General features: G+C 59.0%; 1 protein-coding gene across 2 annotated transcripts in view; it reads right to left on the reverse strand.

Annotated features, from left to right (window-relative positions):
• Positions 1 to 15,891, reverse strand: part of RUNX1 (RUNX family transcription factor 1) — a 181,398-nt gene that overhangs the window by 72,100 nt on the left and 93,407 nt on the right. For both annotated transcript variants that reach the window (XM_079767160.1, XM_079767159.1), the window contains exons 3-4: positions 10,182 to 10,435; positions 4,152 to 4,308 (exon numbers count right to left, since the gene is read on the reverse strand). In XM_079767160.1, the coding sequence (XP_079623286.1) occupies positions 4,152 to 4,308; positions 10,182 to 10,435 (411 nt within the window). The remainder of the gene's footprint in view (positions 1 to 4,151; positions 4,309 to 10,181; positions 10,436 to 15,891) is intronic.

Below are 15,891 nucleotides of genomic sequence, written 5' to 3' on the forward strand. Positions count from 1 at the left end.
GAGGAAGGTGGCAGGGAGGTCAGCGCACCCGCAGGTCCGCCCGGAGCCCGTCCCCGTCCCCGGGGCGCAGACACGCGGCCTGGCCGGGCTGCTATGCACCCCAGGGCGACGCTGGGCCGGCCCGGCGCTGTGCGAGGGGCGCCCTCTCGGGGGCACGATGGGCCCTTTCCCTGCGCGAGGCCACGGCCCGCACTCGGAGGCTCAGCGTGGGCAGCAGCCCGAGTGGATCTGCTCTCCTCCACGCACGCCAGGCCTGGCCGGTGCGGACAGGTGCGACCGGACGCCCGGGCACTGGAGGCTGTGCCCCTCTCGTTCCCTGACGGGTGCCGTTCCAGCTGTCTACACATGCAGCACAGACGGGGCTTCTCCCCCCCACGGCCAAGGGCAAGTTCTGAATCCACAGATTCTCGGCTTGGGGGGCCCATGGTCCCCGGAAGCTCCGTCATTAGCTTGGGGGCCCCAGAAACTGACTTCGCACAGGACGCCGTGTAAGGGGCCGTGCGTGTTTTTCTCCCCCGGGAAGAGGCTTCCGGGTTTTTTTCCCCAATTATCTGGGCTGTTCCCGACAGGTCAGCAGCCACAGCCTCGGGAAAGTCAGGCGGCTCTGCGCGGACCCTCTCCCCTGGCTCCCGCAGCTGCAGGTATGGCCTGGCAGCCGTCCGGCTGGCTTCTGAGTGAATGAACCGAAGCCGGGTCCCCGGCGTGAGGGGTGCCGGGCTGGCGGGCGGAAGCATTCTCAGATCTCACGGCTGACCTGTCTGCGGTGTCTGTCCGCGGCAGCCGCGACGCCCTCGCTCACACCTGAAAATACCCGTAGCGCCTGCCTCAACCGCTGGTGTACACTGCTAATGGGCTTGGCCAGTGGTCGGCAAACTCATCAGTCAGCAGAGCCAAATATCAACGGGACAACGATTGACATTTCTTTGGAGAGCCGAATTTTTTAAACGTACACTTCTTCTAACGCCACTTCTTCAAAATAGACTCGCCCAGGCCGTGGTATTTTGTGGAAGAGCCACCCTCAAGGGGCCAAAGAGCCGCATGTGGCTCGCGAGCCGCAGTTTGCCGACCACGGGGCTTGGCCATCCAGAGTCCTTTGACCCCGAACGCCCATTTTCTGGGGGCAGGGGGCATCCCAGGACGAGCGGGGGAGTGCTCTGAGCAGCAACCTGTGTGCTCGGCGCCTCCTCTCCGCTCCCCGGAGCCGCCGCCTCGTTCATGGAGGGAACCGTCCCCCTCCAAGGGGCGCCGTGTGAAAGCGAGAAAATGCCAAGGCCGCGTACACCCCGAACAAGATGTGCAACTGACGAGGAGAAAGGGGGGGGGGGGAAAGGAGGAAGGTCGGGGCGCCGAAGCCCTCGCCCGTGGACGTTAGGGGACAGTGTTGTCAGCCAGGCCTTGAGAGCCGGACCGGCAGGTTCTCCCGGTTGCAGCTGAACTTGAGGTTAGAGCTGCGAACCTGGACCCCCGCCAGCGCCCAGACAGATCAGTTTTGCAGAAGAGAATAAAGACCAAAAAAAAACCCCACAAAAAACCCTCCATGTTCCGCCTCTGGCAGCTTCTCCGAGGCTCCGCGAGCCCCCGGACGGGCCGGGCCGGCAGCTGGTAAAGGAAAAGGGAGTTCTGGTCCCCCCCGCGCTGGGCGCTGAGCCCCAGGCCCCGTGGAGCCGCCGCCGGACGTGCCTGGTGACAGAGGGTGAAACCGCGCGGAAATGTTTGGAGGAGCCAACAGCCAGGGCCGCCTTGGCCCCCGTGGGGTGTGTCGCTGCCCATGACATGTTTATAGGCACATTTTGAAAAACAGAAAAATCATCTTGAGATCACTTACAGAAAATAAACGTAATGAAACTTTTAAAGGGCACGGCTCCGTGTGGAAGATTGAGGCTAATTGTCCAAATGAGTGAGAATCATCTGCTCTCTTCATAATGGGAAGCAAATTACCAAAAAAAAAAAAAAAAAAGTCTGGCAGACGTTGAGTCGACACTCACACTTGAAAGAATAAAACCGAGTTGTGTTTTACGACTCGGGAGTGAAACCTGGGACAAACAGGGTCTCTGACAGCTCAATTCTGTCTGGGAGTACTGACGAAAAAAAAAAAAAATTGCTCAAGACCAACAACACACAGGGTTACCCTCACCGGGCCAGACGTTCAATTAGGGCTCTGTGGTTTGGATGCCTGACTATCACTCATGGGAGGCAGACACCGGGCAAAACAGACGCTGTCCACGTACGGGGCTCCAATTCACTGTCTCATTCCCGGTGACCAGAAGACAGCCCGGCCTGGGTTGTCGCTACGTTACTCTGGCTTTTATGCAAACTCAAGGGCGCACTGGCATGGACCGGGCAGCCAAGTGCAAACAATCCACACCTTGGGGAAACAGCTCCCTGCTCCCCGAGTAAACACAAGCACCTATTAGTCACCCACTCAAACCAGAAACGGCCAACGAGACGAGAGACCAGCCCCCAACGCCAGGAAAGGAAGCAGGCTGCTTTCCAAGCCTCATTCCCTCTCATCGCCCACGTCCTGTGCGTGGCCACAGAGCTCCGTGTGGGAAAATGTCACTGGCGTTGGCCACGGAGTAGCTTCCACGACTTTTGATAACCAAAGCCTGGCGCACAGACCCACACAGAGGCACCCTCTGCTGGCATCCCTTCTCTGGAAGGGCAGCCCAAGGGTGCTCAGCTACCAAGTGCGAGGAGTGGAAATCCACCAGAGCGGAATGGAGGTGGCCCACGCCGGGCTGGGAGGCACGGACCAGGAGGTGGGGCCTCGGTTTTTATTGGCTTCGCACCCGCTCTGCCAGCTACTCATCCGAAGCCTTCAAGATGTTTTCTAAACACACATCTCTGAATCATAATGCGAACTCCATTTACTGCGAGGCGGGGACTTTTAATGGGACAAGCGAACCCATATAATGACTTATGCTCGCGTACCTTACAGCATCCCTCACGCTTCCAAGAAGTGGGTATCACTTTCTTTGCATTGTCCTATTATCCACATGGTGAGGGCCATGAACATAGATGTTCAATCCCGTTATGTTTTTTTCAATTGCCCCCACGATGATTCTATTTTGAAAATGCTCCTGACAGCTAGGATAGCAGAAACAACAGCCAAACACCCTTCCCTTCACCATCTTCCCTTCTCCAACTAATCAAAACCCCGAAGAACACAGATTTCCTTTGATTTTTGAATGCCTTCATAAAGAGCAATGGTGACTCTTGTTTAAAAGTCCATCGGTTGTACCTTTATTTTTTTAATACAACAATCATCTACTGTTATTTGGGTATTCACCATGTCTTTTTACTATTCTCAAAAGGATTTTTTCCCTCATTTTTTCTATTATAAAAATTAGATTTTCAAAACAAACCATCCCGCCTCTTTCGATTAAACTTCTAGTACTCACTGCTATTTATAAGAGTGACGTAGGTTCTTACAATACAGAGAAAACACAATATTTGAAAATAATTTGAAAGCAGAAGAGATTGCAACGAGCCAACAGTCACTCCTCTTTCTGCTCTCCTACTCCGACAGCGGGCAACGAAAGTCACGCCACACACAGAACTGCCCTAGCCCGGCTCACCCGGTCTTTCCTATGGTCAGTACCGAACATGTGAGCTGGGCCCAGCGCTCCAAACGACAGCAAGGCATCCACACTTCTGTCACGCTTACCAACCCCCATTTCTTCACATTTTACCATCCAAAGGTAAGCTTACTTGAAACCGCGTTTCAGTCATCATGCACGACACCTCCCTTAAAATGATCAGAAGCGATCACTTGAAACCCTGCCACCTGCCACGGGGACACACGGGTCCCACGTTAAGAGCCCCCACTATAGAGATTTCTGACAATTACCCAAGACAGAACCCCCGATGGAGAATCCTGGTTCTATATGTTTACACTTTAACGGAGAGCTGAGGGGTTGCCTCGAAATCCAAAATTCACGTTTCACCCGCTGTCAATCAGAAAGCAACGATGTAAAACTGGATTCTGTTAAAAGTGTTGAATTCTAAATAAATATTTGTAAAGGCTCGGCGTAGCAATAATAACAAGGAAGACTGTGTTTCCAGGGATCCCACCACAGAAATTTCTAGACGTTTTGAAATTTGGGTCGGCGGCCCTGTCAATCGTTTGCGATTCAAGTTCAGCGACCTACCTCGTCCACTGCGGCCGACAAACCGGAGGTCGTTGAATCTCGCCACCTGGTTCTTCATGGCCGCCGTGGCGTTCCTCAGTTCGGCGGAGTAGTTCTCATCGTTGCCGGCCATCACGGTGACCAGCGTCCCATCCGGAACGTCCCCCAGCGCCACCACCTACACACCAGCCAAGGGGCAAATGCAAACATCAGGAGTGTCGTGAACTGTGATGTCACTTACGGAACAATTGTGAACACAAAGGTATATCACGTGGCCTTTGCTGGCTTGCACACGATGGCAATCCTAAATTAAGCAAAACAGCAGAGAAGTTAGTGATGGGAAGATCTGCTTTGGAATCCATTACACAGGGCTACATAGAAACCTCCAAATCCTAAGAAAGCGCAGGGTCACGTCGCTCGGCTGGGGCAAGACTACCTACAGCGTGGACCTGGCCAAGCCATGCCTTCTTCTGAACACTCAGCTCTCTCCACTCTCCAAGTCTGAAAACCAGAATGTCTTGTTTCTGGGAGTTTACAACCTAACCCATCTTCCTCCCACTTGCCCAGGCCTCCGATGGCCGGCCTACGCGGGCCAACTGGACTTGGAGTGTCTAACCTCATTTCCGCTAACGTTCAACCTGACCCTTACAACCGAACAGCCGAGGACTCCTGGACGGCCGAAACTGCCCCTCGGCAGGCACTTTTGAAACCCCCCGCTCACGTCTGCTATCTTGATTTCCACTAGCCGCGAGTTGGGGCACGCAAGGCAAACCCCAGAAATGTGCCCTTTGCTATTGCTGACACCACACCTCAGGCCTCCAGGGGAGAGGCCGGCTGTCGGCCGCCCCTGTGACCTCGGGAGGGGGACGGTCGCGGGCGTGCGTCTGGGAGTCCCCGGGGGTGTGTTCACTCCGTGCTAACAGGTGCCTGAGGCTTCGCCCACCCGGCGGACCCTGAAGAGGAATCCCTGTCGTGTCATTGACCAGAAATGGATTTCCTATCGGGGCTACTGAAGACAGCGGCCAGACACATAGTTTGGACACTCAGGTAACAAGGGAGCAGTTGTTCCAAAGTAGAACGCCCCAAGGAGGGCAGCAGGAAGGGGCCGGTGGTGGAGCGTCCGTGTCTCGGTCGTCGCTGGACCCTCTGGAGTCCGTCTTCTGGGCCTGGACGTTGACCCTCAGCTGCACCGCCACGCCGCTGTTTTGTCAAGTGGCCACAGAATTCCACATCCACGTGCCCGCGTTTCACTCGTTCCTGTCATTTCGGATCTCCCCCATGTTCTCTCTCTCTCTCTCTCTCTCTCTCTCTCTCTCTCTCTCTCTCTCTCGGTAGCGGGATCTGTGGTGTCCAGCCCAGTTATAGGCACAGTTTGGCTTTGTTTTTGTGTTTCAGTCCTGACCGTAAAGCATTCTGTAGTGACCCCCTCTTCTCCTGTCCCCACCTCGGGATTTTCACGGAGAATCGCTGTGCCGTTTTGGGCCGATCCCTACAGGTGCCGCCTCCTCTCCTGTCTGTAAAGAAGGCGGCCACCGGCTCGCTCATCGGACGGCAAAGCCACATTTCTCCAAATCCCTTCTTCGCGGCCTGCGTGGTCGTCGCCCCTTCCCCATGGTTCCCTAGTGCCCTTACTCCTCAAGGCGCTCCAGCTCTCGGGTTCCTGGGAGCGTGATGGAAAACGAACCACGTGCGGGGCGGGCGGCGGGAGAGGCCCCAGCGGCGGCCCTCACGCGGGAGGGAGGCGCTCTCCTCGCCTCCTTATCCCCCTGGCACAGTCGCCGGAGGTCTGGCTCTTTATCTTTCTTTCCCATCCTTTCCATCCAATTGGTGGACATGTTTTCTACACAGGAGGTTTAAAAACACGGCTATTTATTCCCCCAGCACCCTCTAATTAGGCATTTAGTTCCCATTATAAGTGTGTGTGTTGCCGTTTAATTAAGAGCAGCAATATGACAATTCCCTTTTGTTTCCAAAAACATCACTGAAATCCATCTCCCCGATCGGTTCTTCGGTTCCTGCTGCTCTTTTTTCGACGCCCACGACATGTGCCCGCTTTGTTCTTCTCTTAAAACTCTCAGTCTCTTCAACGTTGTTCCACTTTTTTTTTTTCCTTTCTCGCTGTTTTCAGTTCCCTGTGTAAAATTAGCTCACAGCGTGGCAGTGTCCCCTGGGACACACATTGCCACTTTCTCATCCCCCTCCCCCCCGTGGTGACCCGGCTTCTTGATTTTAACTCAACCTTCAGTAAGCACACGGGGGGCAGGGTCCCCCACATGGCCTTCCAGCCGGGCCACTCTGGCTTGGGGCAGGCTGTGTGAAGAGGGGAAGAGAAACAACTGCTTTACGCCTCCCAGAACCTCCTGCAAGCCACCTTCCTCCGCCTGCTCCCGGCACAGTGCTCCCGGCACAGTGCTCCCGCCTGGGCCTCGCTCCCCTCCACACCGCCCTCGGGGCGAACTTCGCGGCTTCAGGAGGCGGCGCCAAGTAGCACGCATGGAGCCTCAGGACGGTGGCGGCCGGCTAAGAGAAGACGGTCGAGGTTGGGGTTGGAGGCAAAAAAATGAGGAGTTTCACTCCTACCCCTCTGGTTTTTAAAAAAAGGCAGCAGGAATCAAAGAAAATGGGGGGCTCAGCGATCCCTGACATGGCCTTTTATTGATCTGGGAGGGATGTGCTTTTTCATGTGGGGGAGGAAGAGAATATTAAGTTCAGGAAAATTATATTCGTTTGGATAATGTGCAGCCCCTAATGATCAACAAACACCCGTAGACTAGGTAAACTTTTGTTAAATTTAAAACTCACATGCCTGCTTATGTGAAAGATTTTATCACCGATAAGCAACATGAAGGGAATATTATAAAAAAAAAATCTCACTTTACACAGAAAAACAAAGCGACGGGAATGAACACTCCGCACAATAGACGAGGAAATACAAACCTTTCCATTCTGGTGCAGACCAAATGGGCAAGAAGGGACTTGTCGGCCGAAGGGTATCTCCTATTTTGTTCTGCTTCTCTGCTTGGGAAGTATCAGGAAGTTGGGCAAAATATCCACCCTCCGCACAGGGCCCTGCCCCACGGCTCCCTGCCGGGCGGCTCCCGGTTCAAACTGGCATGGAAACCGCTCTAATTAGGCTGACGTTGCCGTCACAATTCATTTATTTCAAATCCCTTAATGTCCCAGCGTCTCGGGGAAGGCTCTGAAGTGGAACCTGCCATCCCGCTGCCGTGACATCGACTGCCAAGCTCCGGACGGCGGCCGCACCCCCAGAGGCATGACCGGTTTCTCTCTCAGGGAAAGAATATTCCATCAGCACCCACGGCCTCTGCACTCGGGAAGGCGTGTCTGCGCTGTGCCTTCGGCCGCGGTGCCGCGGGGCCCGAACAGACCGTAATGTTGCCCTCGTGCACAACAGCCCGCGCCTTCCGAGCAGCTCTGTGCACAGGGGTGACTGACTAGCAAAGGCGAGGGCTCCTCGGTAGTCAGGTAGTCAAGGACTCATCGCTCCGGCCCTAAACAAGGGAGGGGCTCCCTGGGAGAAGGGGGGCACATGGTGGGGTCCCGGGTAAGCAGTTGGGATGATTCTCACCTGTTTTAAGGGAGATTCATCATTTTAATCTCCCTTTAGTTTCGAAGGTTAAAGCCGAGGGCTTCAGAAGGCTCTGGAAGAAAGCCTTCGCCGCTCTTCCTCAGTCTCACCAGACTGGCTCACTGGTTCCCATCTCTCCTCCTCATTACGGGGAACACCGGAATTCTCTCCTGGTTAACTTCTTAGAGGGACTGTCTGGGGCTTATTCACAACCCAAATCGTACAGGAATGGTTCCCGTGGAAGCGGCCTGGGAGGTGGGTGGTGGGTGGTGCGGAGTGGAGCAGGGACTGTGCACGCCCGGCACCGTGGCGTGTGGGGTGAGCCGGCTTTCGCCCCTGGCCTCGGCCCTGCTCCCTCCTGAGACGCTCTCGCTCCTCCAGCTCTGGGCTGAGCAGGCTTCCCTCCGGAAGGGGCCTCGCCTGTGGGGACGGCCGTGATGACAGATATTCCCCAGGGGCCTGACCTCCCTGCTGTCCTTGCCCCCAGATGCTCTGGGGACACAGGGGGACTTTTTTCCAGAGCTCCGGACCTTGATCGTTTAGTCGCCCACCAACCCTCACTCAGTACAGCCAACGGGATGAAAAGAAGAGCAGTCCAAAGTCATTTTCAAAAGGAAGCCTCTCTGCTTATTAAGATTTCTGCTAAACAAACACACACACAAGAAAAACACCCCCCCGCCCCCGAGGGCTCATAAAGCAATCTATCTGCTTTTCCCTTCTTTCAGCAGGAAATGAATACGTCCACGTTGAGAAACGACACGGCTCCGAGGCCCGCCGATTCTCTGTTCATCACCCAGTTCTGGGTGTGGGGGTCCCGGCAGAGCAGGGAGACTCAGAAGCGACCCCAAAGGAAGCCACGGACCCCTCGTGTGGGGCGCCGGGGTGTAAGTGCCCAGGCTGCTTGCTGGCCTGGCTCCGTCCTCTGCTCTTATCTGAGGGTGACCCAGGGCCCGGGGTGTCAGGTCCCTCTCACAAGGGGACTGGGTCCTCTCTGGGAGGAGGAGGCTCTGGATGGAAAGGGATTAGGCGATTTAACATGGGAATGGGTTCCGGAGCAAATCTACATAAAGGGAGGGGGCCGGGGGAAGAGGCCAGGCCGGCCCAGGCCCCTGGGAAACTCTCTCCTTCAGGAGACAGAGGACAGGAGGCAACGCTAGAGGCACAGCCCAAAGGACGTTTTGTTTTGCTTTAGAAATCATAATCGAAGTCTGGAAGGTGCATAAAGCTTACAAATAAAGAACTCCGACAGCACTTTGAAAAAGAGCGAGCACTCTTCCTTGTAACTAGATCAAGATCCCGCCGAGCCCTGGAACCATGAAAAGCTTATAGTAAATTGATCTCCCCTTAAAGGGGACACTTATTTAATCAGATTAAAAAAAAAAGTGGCCGCTTTTTACAGCTTTTTTTTCTCTCACCTGCCTGCCTTCGCCCTTAAAATGAACAGGAAGTGATTAGACCCATTGCACTAAAAAGCTGACCCTGCTTAGACCCACCCAAGACAGAAGAACAGAATCCCCAAGGCCGAAATTAAATTCCGGCTGCGGCTGCCAGAGCGGTGGAGTGGTTGTTTAAAAACTCCGGGGCTGTTTATACATCCCCACCGGAGGCCAAGGTTTTTCAAAGCAGCTCGGAGCAAGGGCACGAGCTGGGGCTGGGCCGCTCAGCTGGAGTCGCCTGGTCCGCGCACAGGAACACAGGCAGGCGGATTAGAGGCCGATTCCCAAACGCAGCCCGACTGCCTTCCGCTGCCCCGGGCTGGGCTTAAGCTAGGTGAGCCCGCGATAAGGCTCGGGACGGTTCCAGGAAAAGAAACTGGATTCGCTCCTTGAGGCTTCCGGCAGGAGCAGGCTGCAGGCTTGCAAAAACTTCAAAAACTTTCGCAAACTTAGCTGCCCGGGTGGACTTGGGACATGCTAATTGCTACCGGGATGTGAAAGAGGGGGTGGGGAGCCCTGACAGGTCTCCTTGTCAGCTTGTCTGCGGGGACCGGAGGGTCTGAAAGCATCCCATTTCTCCTTGCTCCGTGGAAAACCGGCAGAAGGGTTTGGGTGGTAAGCCAGCGGTGGGAGCAACCAGCCTCCCCCAGGCCGGCCGGGTTCTGAGTTTTGCTACTTTGTGTCAAAGCCGGGTTCTGACTTTTGCTACTTTGTATCAAAGCTGATTTCTGACTTTTGCTATTTTGTATCAAAGCCGGGTTCTGACTTTTGCTACTTTGTATCAAAGCTAAAGACCCGCTAGCGAGGTCCCACCGCCCTCGGGTGAATATCTGCGGGGGCTTCCTGATTTTTGCAGCCCTCCCCAGAGGCGGCCCGGGTGGGCCGAGGCGGTCCCTTGGAGGGTCGCCACGGCAACGCAGCATCCCCTGGCACTGGAGGCCGGACCCGCCCGCCTGGTTGCTGGCCTCCCGGGTGGCCTCGGCCTCTGCCCGCCCGTGCTCCCACCACCCGCTCCAGGCCGCATACCTTGAAGGCGATGGGCAGGGTCTTGTTGCAGCGCCAGTGCGTGGGCAGCACGGAGCAGAGGAAGTTGGGGCTGTCGGTGCGCACCAGCTCGCCCGGGTGGTCGGCCAGCACCTCCACCATGCTGCGGTCGCCGCTCCTCAGCTTGCCGGCCAGGGCGGCGCCGGCGTCCGGGGCGCCCAGCGGCAGCGCCTCGCTCATCTTGCCCGGGCTCAGCGCGGTGGACGGCGGCGTGAAGCGGCGGCTCGTGCTGGCATCTACGGGGATACGCATCACAACAAGCCGACTGAGTTAGGACCCTGCACACAGCTCCTGGCCGAGGGCGACGGGGGCGCGGATCTTCAGCCAGCAGCTCCCGGGAGACCCACATACAAGTTCGGGGCCCTGGGCTGCCGCAGGGGCTGGGGGCGGGGGCTGACTTCAGTTCCTAACTGTCCGGGAGGGGCGAGTTCTAGCTTTGCCAAAGGGCCTCAGCCCCAGGCAGGGCTCCCAGCATCCGGCCGCTGAGTGCTTTAAAAGTGGGCGACCGGAATCCAAAGCCAAAAGCCGAGGGGGGCTGTCTTCGGCCGCGTCTCGCTTTGAGAATTTAAGCTCAGTCTTTGGCTGTCACCAAAGTTTCGGGAGGCAAAATCCCCAAACACTCCCCAAAACGTGTCTGCGGAGAGAAAAAGGACTGGCACTCGCGCAGTTTGGAGTTCCAGTAGTTAACCGCCTGTCCGTTTCCCAGGTGAGTTTTGTCTAACGACCCCGCAGAACAGAAAATACAGGGTCGTCTTCCATAAACATCGCCGCTTTTATCATGCAAAACCGGCCTCCTCGGTCCTCCAAAGCTAGAACTGCGACTTGCAAAGGTCGCGCTACTAATGTATGTGCATATATATATACACACACATATAAATATATATACATATGCTCTACTTCATAAAATATTTACAAGACAATCTGTAGAGAATTTAAACACAACAGAAATCCATTAATGTCCGCTGCCGATTTTTTTAAGTAGCCTTGAACATCAGCTTCAGTAGTTGGAGAAGGGCCGGGTAGAAATACTTGTCACGGTCTCTCAGTAAGTTCTGGCAGAAAGCTCAGTTCCGAAAATTCAGCTTTTCCAAGAAAAGCTGATCTTACAAAAAAAAAAAAAAGTCCACGTTGGTGACACTCAGGGAACAGCTCTCCGCATCTGAGAACTCGGGTTTGGGGGTGTTGGTTAAGTTTGTGGCTGATCCCGTGGTTTGGCACGGCGGAGCCAGCCACTGTCTCCCCGGCCGGGCTCGGTGAGTCAGCCCCCGCGGGCAGCGGCGAGCGGATCCTCCTCCAGTGTCGCCCCAGCGCCGGCCTGCGAACCGCCGGGGCCCCGCAGTCCCCACAACCACCGCGTAACCGCAGCAGGTGGAGCGGGCCTCCGGAGGAGGGGGCGCCGCCGCGCAGATCCAAACAGACGGGGCCACTGGAGTTACCCGCGCACACACTCCCGCGCACACTGCCGAGCACGGGCAACTTCGCGGCTCGCCTCGCCTCGCCTCGCCACACGGCGCACTTCCTCCTGCGGTAGTCAGAGGAACACAACCCGGGGAAGTTCACAGCCAGGGAAGAAGTTGAACCATCCAGCCAAGAAGCCAGTTCATTCAAAAGTAAGAACGAAAGGAAGAAAAAAAAAAAAATCGAAGCTCCGGCGCAGGCCCAGGAGAAGCAGCGGAGGTGGACTTTCTTCTCGCGTCCCCAGGAGCCCCGGGAGGGGGTGCCCGCCGGCGCGGGGCCGGGCGGCGTGCTGCCCTGCTGGGTCCGGCCGCGGGGCGCCCGTCCCGTCCCGCTGCGCCCGCTGGCTCTATGAATGAGAGTGCCTGGAAATGAACGTGCTTTTACTGTAAGCCCGGCCCGAGGAATTCCATTCCCTCAGCTCGTTTGCATAGGGGCGGCCGCGGGCCAATCACAGGCCTTTCCGGTATCAGCCCGGGCGCGGCTCCCCGCCCAGGGCTCCTGGAATTGGCCCGCGCGCCCCCGCCGCCGCCGCCGCCGCCGCGCGCTACTGTACGCAGCCGGGGCGGGGAGGCGGCGGCCGCCCGCGCTCCCCACGCACCCGCACCCCGGCACACACACGCACAGGCTCCCACGCTCCCCGAGGCCCCGCCCCGCCCCGCCGCAGACTGCGGCCCTGCGGCTGTGCGCACACGCACGGGTGCGCGCGGCCTGGGGCCCCGGGCCTCCGGTGCGCAGCGGCGCGGCTGGCGGCCGCGGCCCGGGGACCGAGGAGGTGGACGGAGGAAGCGGAGGCCGGCCGGCCGGGAGGACTCGGGCCGCGAGCTGCACACAGAGCGGCCCAGCCCGGAGACCAGCGGGAGGGAGACGCCCCGCGCACCCCGGAGAGACAGCGGCCTCCGCGGCCGCCGCGAGGCTCCCTGGATCCGAGAGCGGCCCCGGCTCCTACGCGCGCGGCCACACCCGAGCCTCCGCTGCCCCGGGGCGGGTGCGATGGACCCCGAGGGGACTGGAGGGCCGGAGCCGGGGCGCGGAGCGGGACTGGCTCTTTCAGTGAAGCCAGCGTGTCCCCGGTCCCCAGCACCTGGGCCTGTGTTCCGTGTTCGCGCTCGGCTGGTTTTCTGTAATTGGCGTTTTCGCCGCGTCTGGGCTGCGGCTTCATCACCCGCGCGCCTGGCTCCGGGGGCGGGTGCTTAGCGGCGAGCCCAGGGGTCCAGCCCGAAAAGACCCCGAGAACTTGCGACGGGAAGGAAAGTTGCCGGCGCCGCTGGGTTCGCTCCCCGTCCCCGAAGCGCGGCTGCCCGGCGGGCGGCGCTAAAGCCTCTCGCTGGGCCGGGGTCGCCGGAGCCCCACACCCACCCACCCACGGCTCCCCGGAAACGGCCCGGCTCCTCTCCCCGCCCCTGCGCGCGCGGCCCGGGTGCCGAACCCACCCCGGCTGGGCGCGCGGGCGGGACCTTCCCGCTGGGCCCGGCGCCGCGGGCACGTGTGCGTAGTTTAGGGGGACCCGCCCCGGTGCGGTGCCTTGTCCCTGGCACTGAGGGTCCCTCCCTCCCCTGCGGGGGTCCCTCACCTCGGGTGGGGCGCTTACACGGAGCCCGTCCCCACCTGCCCCTCGGAGCCCTGAACTTCAACTCCCTCGAGATGGGGGGCCCCGCCCCCGCCCCCCGCGGGCCCCGCCCTTCGACCCTTCCCCTCCCCCCCAGCAGATGCGCGGTTGGGGGGCTGCCGCCCCGCACTCCCATCAGGCTCTGCCAGCGGGCCTGCCCGTCGGAGGCGCGGGCCACGGAGGGTGCCCACGCTGCTGCCCGGGTCCCAGGACCCGCGAGGCGCCCCGGGCGGAGCGGCTGGAGGACGCCGCCACGCCGCGGGCCGCACGGACGCCAGGGGGCAGCAGCGGCCCTCGCTCGCCGCCGCGGACGCCGGACAGCGCCCTGCACGCGGGAACGCCCCGAAGGCGCGGGTTCCGCCGGCCCTCCTGCGGCCTCGGGTCGCTCTTGTAAGAACTCCAGTTCTGGGGGAATCGACCGGAAGCGGCCGCCTCGCGCCCCCGCTGCCCCGCCGCGGAGCTGACGGCGCGGGAACCTGGGGGCACGGGGTCCCTACTGGCCCGCGTGGGGGTCTCTTCCAGAAACCCCTTTACCGGGACACGGCGGTCGGCCCGCCCCAGGCCGTCCGTGCGCGGGGGGGGGGGTCCCCAGAAACCCCCTGCCTCCCGCGCTTCTCCCGGGCCGGCCGCCCCTTGCTCCCCCGGAAAGTCGGGGACGGCCAGCATCCTCCGCGCTTGGATGGTGTTCCCGGCCTGGGTCTGAGATCGAAAACGCACTTGTGTTTTTTTAAGCAGCCCCCCTTCATGTATAACCCCCCCCCCCTTTCCCAAGCGCCCACCCTCTTCGTGGGCCAAGTGATTCCAAACACTGCGCAGTCACCAGAGCGCGGCCGCCCCGGGCCCTGCTCAGAGACCGGCCGACCGACCCGACCGACCGCTGCCCGCCCTGGAGCGACTGCGGGAGTGAGAAGCCTGCTGTCCCGGCGCGTGCATTCGCCTAGAAGCCGCCACTCGCTCCTGGGGCCTCCGCTACCTCCCCAGGGGTCTGTGGGGCGCGGGGCGGCTCGGGCGAGCGGCAGAGGCAAACATGGGCTCAGACGGAGGGGAGAGCGCAGATTGGGGTACCCGCGCCTCAGGAAGGTCAAGGCTCCTCCCCGGCTGGGGCGGTTTGAAACCCTAAACCCCCAGGTGCTTCGGGTCAGGCTCCCCCCTCCCCCACCCCCCAGGCCTCCAGGCGGGAGTCACGTTCGCAGCTCAGCGGGAGAGAGGTTCGGGGATAGATGCTCCTGTGCGGCCTTTCAAGACGCTCCGCTGAGCATCCCGACCAGCGCGCCCGAGTTCCCCGCCGAGGAGGATGGTGACAGCGAGCAAAGTCCTGCTGGTTTATTCCCAATCGGGCCGGCACTTGGGCTTCCCACACCTGCAAACCCGAAACCAACCCCCCGCTGCGCCTTCCTCAGCCAGGCACCCAAGTGAGTGGAAAGCAGGCAGCCTGGGACTCGGCTCAGGGGGACCCGCACCCCTCAGAGCTGTAAAGTCCATGCACAGGGGGACTCCGCACCCCTCAGAGCTGTAAAGTCCATGCACAGGGGGACCCGCACCCCTCAGAGCTGTAAAGTCCATGCACAGGGGGACCCGCACCCCTCAGAGCTGTAAAGTCCATGCACAGGGGGACCCCGCACCCCTCAGAGCTGTAAAGTCCATGCACAGGGGGACCCGCACCCCTCAGAGCTGTAAAGTCCTTGCGCAGGGGGACCCCGCACCCCTCAGAGCTGTAAAGTCCGTGCGGGGAATGCACCCATTCCTCCCAGGAGGCTCCTGTCTGCGGGAGATAGACTTTGCTCCCCTGCCTCTGGGGAGAAGGGAGGGGGCGCGTGGCCAGTCCGCCCAGTGCCCCCCTGGGGTACCCTCACACCTTTGCCCCCCCCCCGGAAGTGGAACAAAGGCTGTTGGGCAGATGCTCTGTGCCAGGCTTGGCTCCCTGGCGGAAATTTCAAAAAGGCTCATAATTGCAATGGAATGTCAGTTTTCCCGGTGAATTTTAAACGTAGTATTTAGTTAGTTGAAAGGAAAAATAACAATTTCCCTGGAGAACAGGGCCGTTTTTTCTTCTTCAACTTTAGGTAAATAAGTCACTATAGGTGGTCTCAGAAAATATCTAAATATTCTACTTTTTTTTTTCCTTTTCAAAACCCAGTCAAAAATAAAATATGCAGAAAGTTGGGATTAGAATCTTCAGCATTCTCTTAAACGCAAAATTCCCCCGGTGAGCGAAATCTTTCTAAAATTACATTCCTAAAAATGGAATCTTCCTGACGGAGTCATTTCTATTTTCAGTACCGTTTAAGGGAAAATAAAATTCAGAGGATGTGCTTTTTGCTAGCGGTTCTGACCCCGTTGCTGCGGTTGGTACCCGTGGTCCAGGGAAGGGGAACCTCCGGGGGAGGGACTTTGGACGGGTGTGCGGACAACCTGCCGTCGGCCGGCCAGTTCCCAGGGAAGTGAATGGGACGGCGTTTCCTCTGGAGGGGCTTTGCGGAGCGTTCCCTTCTGAAGTCGAATTCCTTCGTCCTCCCACTGCACCCCCCACATGCCTGTCTCCGTGGGGTGCCGTGGTGGACGTGTGACTGTTTCACTTTGACGTCATGCCTCCGTTGTGCAGCTCACAGGTGGCAAGCCTGAGAGCAT

Source organism: Cnephaeus nilssonii (assembly GCF_951640355.1).
Source record: "Cnephaeus nilssonii genome assembly, chromosome: 3".
Classification (NCBI taxonomy): domain Eukaryota; kingdom Metazoa; phylum Chordata; class Mammalia; order Chiroptera; family Vespertilionidae; genus Cnephaeus; species Cnephaeus nilssonii.